Below are 12,022 nucleotides of genomic sequence, written 5' to 3'. Positions count from 1 at the left end.
ATACAATAGGTTAATTTTAAAGATTTAAAAGTCTGGATTAAATCTCTACGGTGTCATAATCATCTGAAGATGAGTTACCATTGGCAAAATGGTCAATCTCTGGTCATCACCCACACAACTGTGCATAGTGGATAAGCCCGTACAAAGCCCTCCCTAGATAATCTCAAAGCATGGGCAACTTCTGGGGGTAGTGAACCTTAAGATACCCTGATCCCAAGCATTGTAGAGTTTTGTAGGTTAACACTTGCACTTTGAATTGCATCTAAACCAGATCCCAGTGTGCATGCTTTAAAATGGGGGGGGGGGGGGATTCTTCCCATATACCTTCTATCTTTTAGCAGCCCCATTGGAGAATTTCATATTAACTGAAGTTTCTGATTTTACTGGGGTTATTATAGCATTGCTGTATAGATCACTCCAAAAGGCAAAGAACAGGAGTCTACAAAACTGGAGTTCACCAACAAATTAATTTGTGTTAACTATGGATTAAGGGTAGGTCCCCCGTTTGCCTACAGATTAGCTATGGATTTACTTACAGGTGTAGAACATAAAGCTTTCCAGATAGTGTTGAACTATGGTTCCCATCAGTCTGATAATTGGTCATGCTGGGCTGAAATGTTGAGACTTGAGTCTAATAGCATCTGGAAGGCCATCTGCTCCCCACCCATTACTTATGGATTGATTTTAAGTGCTTTGACCTCAGTATTCAGCAGAAAATGTTCCTGGAGTGATTTACATACAACAAGACAGTTCCCACCCATTGGCTTGCAAGCTAAAAGGCATGACACAAAAGAAAAAAAATTAGGGAAGGGAGGGGGGGACAAACATAGACACCAGTTCTGAAAGTTAGCTATTCTTTCAAGAGAGCTAATGAAGAGGTCCTGATTCCCATCTCAACCTGCTTGGAATGGCCGCTACCCTGTGATAGATGAGAGACTCTTAGAAAGTAGAGCCTGACATTTACAGTTAGGGTTTGTTAATATTACAATATTAAACTCACTTCAAGCCTGTTGTTTTTTAAATAGTTTATTTTATAGACAATAATGTTTTACATTGGAAAAAAAGGGAAAATAATTGCATGATATAAAAGGGTGCACTTTATTCTTTGCAGCAAAGTAGTCATACATTAAAGATTATCAAACAGAAATCTAAGGCTAAAATCTTTAAGCTTTGGACATTGTTCAAGTGCAGTAGTCAAAGACATTCCCCATTACAGTTGCTACTTACCATATTTTTCGCTCTATAAGACACACCTGACCATAAGACGCACCTAGTTTTTAGAGGAGGGATCCATGGAAAGCTTCCTGATAATCACAGGCACATTCCCCATCACTTCCCCATGGGCTTCATTAAAAGACGGGTTGCTATTTGAAAACACACACCGACCTGTGATTAACAGCTCTCACCTGCGCCGGAGGAGGGGGGCGGAGCAGGGCGCGCTGAGCGCGTGCCGGTCCGGTGTGGTGCAGCCGGGCTGGCAGCGTGCCGGTGGTGGTCTTCCGGGCGGCGCGGCGGCAGCAGGTCTTCCCAGGCGGTGGGGGTGAGCAGTCCGTCTCTCCGTGCGGCTGGCAGGTTAAAGCCCGCGGCTGCTCCTCCGCACTGCTCCCCCTGAGCGGCACAGCTCTCACCACCGGCCAGGTGGTGCCACGTGATGCAGGCGGGCCGGCAGCGTCCTGCGCTCCGGGCACACACACATTCACTCTATAAGACGCACAGACATTTCCCCTTACTTTTGAGGGGGAAAAAAGTGCGTCTTATAGAGCGAAAAATATGGTATCTCCCAATGAGTTCAGGGTGATTCAGAGGAAGTATTTAAGTGCATATCATAACAAGCAAACACATTCAAATATTCATTATAAGGCAGATTTTCTTATCTAGAAAACTCACAAGCTGTGATGATGTGTGATATTATGACATTGTAAGGCAACAGTTTGTTTAGAATTTGTTTTTTCCCTAGTTATAAAATGTTTAAAGTGTGTGTGGGTAAATAGTCACATAGGAAAATGAAACATAATTCCATCTAGTAAAGCAACTGTAATAATGCATATATACATATATATCAATATAGCTTAGGGCATTGACAATAGTATGCAAGAAAATTCTAAATGTGGACATTTGATCATCATGTTGTGCTTTAAATATTAATTGGATGTTCTCAATATGTAATAATTATTAACTTTACTGTTCACAGTTTTGTGGAATTATAACTATAGCTTCCCTATAAGTTCATTCTATTGAGGGCAACTCTTAAGAAAATAAAAGTGCATAAATAGATGCATACATTAATTATACATATATGGGGCTTCACCTTTGACAAGTGTAGTCAAGAAGCTAGACTTTTTCGAATGTGGCTCAAAATGACCTACATTTGCTTTTGTTTTTTTAAAATAAAAAAATACCAGAAATCAGTTGATGGGAAGCAGCAAATGTTACCCTTTCCTACAATGTTCCAAAAGAAGTAGTTGCCACACAGTAAACGAAATAAGCTTCTGAGTAGGAGATCACAGGGGTTCTTTTTGGCTCTTGATGGTAGGACTCATAACTAACTCATAACTAGGAATGTACAGTCTGGATCCAAGTGGCAGTAGTCTGAAACCACCTTGAGTAGATGAGCTTAGGGCTTCCTATAAGGTCAGTTATGTACCTTATTGTTTTTAATCCTGTAAGGTGCTTCACATGTCCACAAAAAATATTTGTAAAATATTAGAGTAAAATTACAGAGTAAAATATTCAATAAGATAAATGAAATCCAGTCCATATTATGTACCTTGTTTTTATCACTGTCTGATCTCTACCTTATGAGGAGATGGAAGGAAATGTTTAGCTCCAATGCCAGACTCTCAAATGGCAGTAATGGAATGCACACAGAAAGAATGAGAGAGAGAGAGAGAGAGAGAGAGAGAGAGAGAGAGAGAGAGAGAGAGAACCGTTTATAGCTGATAAACTATAAATTTAATCCAGGGGTGGGCAACTTGTCACCCTCCAGATGGTTTCGGTTACAGTTCCAGTCAGCCTTGCCCAGCACAGACAATGATGAGGGATCATGGGAGTTGTAGGCCAACACATCAGGTTGGCCACCTTTATTTACTTGGTTGGGCCAGATGCCATCATGTGTTTAGTGGAGACTGATTTTAACTAATATACAATCCTATGCCAAAGCAATCCCTTCTGGGCTCAGAGAGGATCACTGCTGAATCCTGCCGAGCTAGTACAGCCTGAAGCATGATGCCACCCTGTTCCAGTAGAAACTACCATCTCTTTCCCCAGCACAAGAGCTGTTTTGCCAATGTCTCCTGACCTTTCCTGTTATACCCAGTTTGGACTTTCAGGCCTGCCTAGTGCTGGTTGTGGATGTTAGTTCATGGCTGCCTACCACTAGCCTATGGAGTTCTTCACTAAGGAGATAATGACCTTTCCTGATTGTTCAGTTGGATATTGTAAATGGAAGATGATACAGACTGCTAGGGTAGCACCATCACTAAATGTTGATCATTGTCTTCCATGCATGGCCAATGTGGGGATTTATTCAGAAGCTCTGCTAGCTTTGAGGGGGCCTGCACATGTTGCTTTTCTGCTGCCTCCAGGCTGCAAGCCATCTTGGACCCCGCCCACCCATCTCAACCTTTTTCTTTCTTTCACTGGCAGCAGCTTTTCCTCCTAGCCCAAATGAGAGCACCGCAGTAGCCAGCCTATCTGTGCACTGCTCCTCTTATCTCAATGACCCCTTCTGCCTCAAAGGTCGCTCTAATTGGTACAGATAGCCCTTATTCAAACTGTAAAGGGAAAACATTTTTAAATTGGCATGTCACGGAACCTGTTGCCTTGCCAGCTGCATTTGCTAGTGGGATCTAGTTAGGAAAAGGAGGTGCCATGGCAAGTGCCTCTGTCTTCACAGGATCACTGGGGGACCCAGACCTGTGCCCAACAGAGTGGACATAGCAGCTTCAAGGGCCATCTGTGTGCAGATGTGTGAGGGGTGTGCGGCAGTATAGTTGCAAAACATCTTGTGGACATACAAGCTGGGGTTGCTGCTTTGCCTCTTGATTCTACAGCTGTTGCCATTGCTGATGGATGGCTTAGGACTGTGACTATGTTATGCCAGCTTTAATGGTGGCTGGCATAAGTAGACCACAGGATTGTACTGTAAGTCTAGATGTTTCCTGTGTGACTTTAAAGATGTCTTTTATTTTTGTTTCAGTTCTTCATCTAATGACTACAGACAGCATGCTTCAATGGAGTCTGAAAATATTGGGTGTGATCCAAACTAAGCTGGTTGCACTTGGTTCCCATTGAAATCAGTATGCGTTAAGAGAAGACTAACTTGTCCCATTCATTCAGTGGGACCTGTATTAGTCTGGATTCAACCAGTTATGCTCCTTCCTATTTTTAATTATTTGTAATGATAGATATTTGTATATAAAAATATCAGTTCTGTTATCTGTTGCTAACTATTAGTAACATTTAATAGAATGCAGATTAAAATATGTTGTTGTTCAGGCCCCATCCATACAAAACAAAAGTGATAGTTGGAAGCAGTCACCATCTACAAAATGTATCCTCTACCATTTACAAAGGGAAAATCAGTATTAGTCAGATGAAGGCCAAACATTTCTTTTGGAATACTTGAACATTAGGGCAGTTTAGGATCTGTAAGTTGATTCTGGAATCTGCCAAAGCAACAATAATTGTGAGGGGCACTGAAACTGTATGTTCTGCAGCTCTACTAATCTGTTTTTGGCCTATGTATGGTACTGCTAACTGGTAATGATAAAAAAGTAAATGCTACAAAATAAATTTAGACATAAATTCTCACAATAGTAGTTTATGGATCAGGCTGAAACACTATTTGCTACCACAAAAAAACAAAAACAAAAAAAAACGCACCATAAACTGTTCCCTGCATATTCAGATTTCTACAAGGAGAAAGGTATCAGTGTGCTTTGAGGAGAGAAGTTTTCTCAAGAAAAAAGATATTAAAAATGAAACATGGCAGGATATTTTTTAAATTGCACTCGTGCTACAAAAAGTGCCAATTCTGTGGAGAAAGTATTATTTTTTGTTGATTCATGGGACAAAGCCGTTGGGTTTCATCATCATTTTAACCTTTTTAAAAGCTTGTCGGTAACTATTTATATTGTCATTAGATGCACCAGGCCAAGTTCCCCAGAAAATCCCATTACGAACACCTTTGTAACTTTTGTGGTAATATTTGCCATTTAGATTAGCAGCCAAACATGCATCAAACCACCACCCAGAACTATAGTAAGCTCCACAGTTTCCTCCTTGATACCTGTCATTGTCTTTATCTGGGGTAGTAAAGAATTTTTGGTCATGGTTATAATATTTGTTGTAGTGCAAAGCATCCCCAGCTGTGCCACTGTAACTGCCAACACTTAGGCGGTATTTGAGATATTCATTAGCCACATAAAATTGATCATACTTTGCATATTCTCTCTTTCCGTTGAAATCTTCAAGCTCAATCCTCAACTGCATATCCTTGCTTTTGGTGAGAACATGAATTTTGTCATTCCCTAGCCAGAACTCTCTACTGAGGTTTCCAAATCCATTCTTGTATTCATTCCATGTCCTGTTGAAGTTGGTACTGCCATCCTGACGCATCTGGAACACTGTCCAGCCACCTCCCATAGATTCCATGTCACAGTAAACATCAAAGCTTTCACTTTTTGGATCAGGAATGATTCTGTAGATCCCATTGCGCCGTTTGCCTGATGCAAAATAATTGGCACAGTCTGCTTGCAGAAGCTGTATAACTGGATGGAGGGAGAAAAGACGGAGTTAGCACAATTTACAACCCATTTGAGCTTATCTAGTGCAATACAAAAGAAAGCAATTTGAATGGAATGCATATTTTAAGAAACAAGGTTTTTTATGCATTATGTATATGTATGTAGCATAAATGAAGCAGTTGCTCAATTGAGGGACTGCTTTCTTTCCTGTGTATTTAGAACATTATACTGCAATTTTTCAGTATTTGTGCAAGTCATTGCAGTAAAAGGAATTAGTTAGTGTAAAGTAACTCTAGAACCTGGATGTGCATCTGCTGAGGCTGGTGGAGTATGGCTGCAGGAAACTGGAGGACTTTTGAGAGCTTTTGCAACTAGTAGTAATTTGTTCCTTCCTCATGTTCTCTCTTGCTTTTTGTTAGCACCTTCTTTTTGGCTATTATCTGTTGTACATTTTACTGCTCCCCAGAGCTGAGGTTTTTGGCTGTTGTCATTCCAAGAACAGGTGGGCTACAAGGAAAGAAATGTGTGCTGTTTGTTCTCTATCAAACTAACTTGGTACCACAGAGATATGTAAGAGCTGATGATTGTTGCATTAAATGTTCACACTGGATTCCTATGTGAGGTGACTTCTTCTGTGTAGAGCTGCAAGAGAGCTGTCCACATGGGTTTTTCTGGATCATAATTGATATAATATACATTGTCAGTTTGCCCTAGGATCAAGTCTCCACTGGTCATCTGTGAAGGGTTGGGTTGTCTTCAGCATCAGCTGCTGTCCTCTTGTAGAAAGCATGAGCATTTTATTTTCAAGAGGTTTGACCTTAACTTGGCTATTTTTCCCTGTTGTTTTCTGGAATTCCAGAACATCAATATTTAACTATGCTGTTACAAACAATTATGCACAGTCAAATATGACACTCTGAAACATTTATGAGCATGACAAACATTTCCTGTAAGAGTGGTATTGCTCAACCTCTTGGTTTTGGAAATGGAAATGAGTCGGGGCAGTATGTTAAGCACCAACGCAACCCTTTATTTTTTACAAAAATATTCCTTCCAGGTGTTTCCTGAAGCTTATAGCACATTCAGTCTTCTTAGTAATAGCAATAGGCGCAAAAGCTTTACAGCTGACAACTTAGATTTTTTTCTGCATAAAATAGTTAACATTTATAGTTAACTATTAACATTTAATAGTTAACATAATATATTATAGAATGAGGGAATGAAATCTCTTTCAGTTATGTTGATTCTCATGGTAAATTAAAAGACTTCATCTTTGGTTGTCACCAACATTCTTTGGCTCCCACCGACAGAGTTGACATGTGTGTTGCTACATGGGCCCAAACTATTGGTGTGTGTGTTAATTAAGCATTAGTACTGACCTGCCAGTATTGATGCAGCATTTCATAAGGATGGGGAGAGACTCAAGTTTTCTTTAAGGAGGTACACTGATACTCTCAGCAGATGTGATTACTGTACCCGCCAACAATATGTACTGAACATATAATACTAATGCATCTAATGGATAATTTAATTATGGCATAATGTGATCCATTTGATGTATTGTCGCTTTCCAGATCTGCTGCACAGTGATGCCCCCACTGGAGCCATGGGGCTGAGGGAGGGTCCCCAAAGAACCCTTGGACAGGCTGCAGCAACTCTTCCTCATTTCAATTCGCTAGTAAAAAGAAATGCTGCAGCAGCCAGTCTGTGTCCCATTTTATACCAAAAGGGGCTTTCCTTCTTGGCTTTTGAGTAACAGCCAGCTGAACCTGTTAGAGATTTCACTTAGGGGTGGATATGGCCAGCACTGTTATTGTGAGGATAAGGTTAAGAGGAAGAAAATTATGTAGGCCTCCTTGAGTTCTTTAAAAGGAAAAACATTAAGATAATAAATAAAATAAATCATAGTGAGTTGACAAAAGGAGCACTAGCACACTTCAATGCTCAGTAAGAAGGAGAAAAAGTAAAAGGAGGATCAAGTGCATGTGGGTGGGAAAGCGCTTTGCTTGCTTTTCTTGGGCAATTAGGCTAAACTTTAAAAAGATGGATCAGGAAGCTTTGTTTATCGTGATAGCAGGTGAAAATCCTGCCTTTAAGCTCAATGAATTTGTGCTTTCAGATAGGTTGATGACTTCTGCTTAGTCTGGGTGCATCTAAGTGATAGGAGGGGTCTTAGCACTTTCCATGTGGATTGTGGTTGATATGCTGCGGAACATGGTGATTATATTTGTCACCCTTATATAACTTAGCTGTCATTCCTGTGAATTTTTCATACGTGTTCACAGCCATTGCAAATAACTGTAATATAAAAGGAACTCCTGATCTAGGGTATAGGTATAATTTAACTGAATACATTATTTTATTTGGGGTTATTTGGATTGGAAATCAATTTTCTGGCTTTAGTGTCTGTCAAATTTAAATAAATCCTTCTAATTCTTTTAAAAAATCCATGACCTTAATAAATGCTATGCAGATTTCTGTTTGTTGAGGCCATTTGCTAAATCTTTTTAGTATCTAGCAATATCCTGGGATGTGGCAAATAACTTTATTATTTGTGTAAGGTATGTTCATGACTGAAATTATAAAATATGTAATAAACATTGCATGTTAGGAATTTTTATTGAAGTTACATTTTCTAACCTGTGGGATAAAGGTTACTTAGGAATTTCTATTTTCTCCAGGATAAGTAGCTGTTCTAATTTATTTCCTAAAAAAAGATCTGTCTTGTGTTGTTCACATGCTACACAACCATTTTGGGCAGGGACCAGGGAGGAACTAGCCTCAAAACCTGTCTCCTTGAAATCAACTACAACCCCCAGGTTCACAACTGACATTAATAGCTATTGGAGTGCCTATTAGCAGCTGTCACAGAAGTGTGTTTCCGGCCGATGGTGTACAGGAAGGTTTTTTGTTAACTCTTGTACACATGCACAGCATGATCCCAATGGTGTCACCCATCCCTCAGAAGCTACTGTTCACCCAGAGAGGAAGCTTCTGTTGACATCAGTGCAAGCCACTCTCCCAAACTGAATAGACATTTAAGGGGCCTATTCCAACAGGTTTGAGGAAAAAGGTTATACCCTGTACGCCATTATTCCTACAGCGGCTTTCAAGTGTAAAGACTAGCCTCATTCAGTGCCATGACACAATTAACATCTTATATATTTTTACACTTGCAGTAAACATATTCTTTGAAATGGCTCATTGGGATGGCAATGCTGTGCCTAAGCTTCATTAAGCAATTAGGTATGCCAACATTGTCTTTTTCCAGGTGTCCTTTAGACTAAAAACTGGAGTTTACTAGCCTTTATAGTATTCTTTCACAATAGGCTGGTTTGTTTGAGTAGTTTTGGGTACAAAACCCTGTGGCTGCTAGACATACGAGACTCTTGTCACAGAATGGCCTCCCTCTGGCAGTCAGTGCAGTTCCTTCAGTACCAGCTGCAGCTCCAAAGCTTTAAGGGTGCAAGGAGAAACATTCCAGAGGTCAGGGAGGAAAAAAGTGAGGCTTCACAGAATGGCATGGGTGTTGGCAGTGCCTCAGCCCCCACTCCTCCCCAGATGGGGGACAAGACAGGTGGCAGAGATTGGCCACTGATGTGTTTTGCTGAGTAGAAGAAGCTTGGAGACTGTTCTTGCCTCCTGTCTTCTCCCATCCTCCACTGGATGTCCGTAATCCTCAGAATTTGGAGGGCTTTGGGCAGCCACACCAGACAGTGCCTTTGTTGCTTAATTTGTAGCTAGGCTACAATCTTCCTGTATGGCAATAATCAGAAACATCCAATGTATTTGAACTGTTCTTTGTTATTCTGACCTATTTAAAAAATATCAAGAAAATCTATTTCTTAAAACGATGCTTGAAAAGTTACATAAAAGCCACAATCGTGATAACCTTTTTCCTGGCAAGTCATTACTTGTAAAATTATTTGTGAGATGATATAGTTTTAAGTACAACTACTAAATAAACAAAACTTGAGGGAAATTGTAGCCAAAATCATATTGAATTTCCCAGTGTTTATGTATGAAATTTTGCCAAGAATCCACTCTCACCATATCATGCAGCATCCATTTGGTAAGTATTACTGCTGTTTAGATTTACATAAGCACAGCTGTAAAATATAATCATTTGTGTCATCCACTGGTAAGTATGCACTTACCTCTGTATTTCCAAAATTTTATAATGACCCTTTTCTTTCTAAACATGCGGAGGATTGACTCTTGGTTAAAATTCTTTGTTGAATCTTTGCACGTTTATGTGTTTTGAGCTTTCTGCTATGGAGCATGTGGTTTGAAGAGATGTAGAAAAGACAAAATAGAGATGAAATGTTTGGCAGGGCCAAATCCAAAAAGTTACTGACCCCAGTCAAGCTTTGACTGTTGACAAAATAGTTGTATATAACAAGTGGTGGAAACTGATGGGAACACACATCCCTGTATGCCTCAAAAGATGCATCCAGCCAATCATGCAGATAAACATTGCAATGGAGATGGTGATGTGTGTCCCTGCAAACTACATAACTAGATTTTTTCCACCCAGAAATGGGGTCAGCTTCATACAGGCTTTAACTTTCTTTTACTGAGCACAGGAAAAAAGAGAGCAATAATTTTTTTTCAGAGCTCAGTGGTAGAGCAGGTGCATTGCATGCAGAATACCAGACAGGGGTAGGAAAGGATCCTGCCTGAACCTCTGGGGAGTTGCTGGCAATTGGTGTCAACAATACTGGCCTAAATGAACTAGTGCTCTGACTCAATATAAGCTAGCTCCCTATGTCCCTGCATCTCTGTCCCATAACTGCTGCTGAATATCTACAATAGTAGAAATGTTAAAAATACTTTCTCATTAAAAGAAAATACTATAAGTAAAAGTTGATGGTGTCACTTTCTCATCCATGTCAAACACTTTCCATCTCAGCTGAATTAAAAGTCTTTTTAACAAAAAGAAAGATAAAGATCCTGGAGTTCATGTGACCAATTCACTATCATTGCAATCAATCCTATTTATCTGCTGTTTCCCACAGTATCTAAAGATTCCTTAGTTCCAAAATAATGTGGAACAATTAGCTTCTAGTGTATTCCCTTTTATATAAGTGGGAAGAAACTTGTTTGTGATATGCTTAAATTACTTAGTACCATTAAAACACTTTATTTGTAAAATAGCAAAGGCTGACCTACCTGGATTTGGTTGTGTGGCTGCACATTTTGAAGAGCATTTATTATCCAAATGATTCAGAGCAAATGTCAGGTTGGCTACTTTGTCATCAATGTAAGTTTCCACGTTGTTCATGTTCAGGAGGTTCATTTGCTCCAGCTGCCCCTGCAAAGAATGGATCTGGCTCTTTGCATTCTTCAGACTGGCTGACAGCCTGGAAACCTTGTTTTGCAGTTCTTTTACTCGGTTATCTTGTATGTCTGTTAGACTGTCTGTGCCGGGTGGCAGGAATTCATTGCTGTCCTTTTCTTGATTGTCATCTGCCTGCAGCCTGCAGTCTTGGCAGGACTTCTTCAAGTTGTTTACAGCTTCCTTAAGGTTCTGCGCTTCTTTGAGGGTTTTCTCAATCAGTTGAAACTGCTTGGGTAGCTGGATGGTCATCTGTGGCATGGTGATCTGATATGGGCATTCCTCTTCATCACATTTCCCACTGGTTTTTAGCTTTATAGGACAAGCATCACTTAGCTTTCTTTCTCTGACCCCTTCTGTGCCATCTTCTGTCTCAGCAGATCCATTTGCAAAAAGCAGCACAGCTGTCTTGAACAAAACCATGTAAAGGAGCTTCATCTTTTCTGTGAAACTAGCCCAGAGAGGAACTATGCAGAGCTTCAGCAACTTTTATAAAGGGCAGCTAGCTGCTGCCTGTGAGTTATCAGAGATTGCGTGCACTGTTCTTAGAAAAGGGTGGGAGTGTCTTGTATCACAACAAGCTGCAGAGACTTTTTATAGCAGAGGTAGTTCTAGGGGAATTGCCAGACTTTAAGCATGAATATTTCATGACTTTCAGCATAAGCAAAAAAAAAAAAAAAAAGTCTATAGATGCATAAACTCTGATAATATGCTTCAGAAAAAAACTGGTTGCACTTACTTTGCAAATGTTTTCATTTGAAAATCAAAACAGAAAATGTTTGTTTTTGGTGTTCATGCATAAACAGCTAACTGGGTAGACCTGAGCCAGTGAGCCAGTTGGCAATAAGTCATGGTGAGTTGCTGACATAACAATCAACCACAGGGAGTCCAACAGACAATCAGGTTCACCATGGGTCCCTCCAAGGTTTCACTCCTG

General features: G+C 40.1%; 2 protein-coding genes across 5 annotated transcripts in view; one reads left to right on the top strand and one right to left on the bottom strand.

Annotated features, from left to right (window-relative positions):
• Positions 1-12,022, top strand: part of CCDC146 (coiled-coil domain containing 146) — a 73,445-nt gene that overhangs the window by 25,189 nt on the left and 36,234 nt on the right. The gene's annotated exons all lie outside the window — the stretch shown is intronic.
• On the bottom strand, positions 4,807-11,660 carry FGL2 (fibrinogen like 2). Its single transcript, XM_044423207.1, has 2 exons — positions 10,920-11,660; positions 4,807-5,771 (listed from the first exon to the last, which is right to left on the bottom strand). The coding sequence occupies exons 1-2, from the start codon at positions 11,521-11,523 to the stop codon at positions 5,065-5,067; spliced, it is 1,311 nt and encodes a 436-aa protein (XP_044279142.1). The 5' UTR covers positions 11,524-11,660; the 3' UTR covers positions 4,807-5,064.

Source organism: Varanus komodoensis, unplaced genomic scaffold (genome assembly GCF_004798865.1).
Source record: "Varanus komodoensis strain SLA01 unplaced genomic scaffold, ASM479886v1 scaffold13_3, whole genome shotgun sequence".
Lineage (NCBI taxonomy): Eukaryota > Metazoa > Chordata > Lepidosauria > Squamata > Varanidae > Varanus > Varanus komodoensis.
This window is presented reverse-complemented; position numbering and strand designations above follow the sequence as displayed.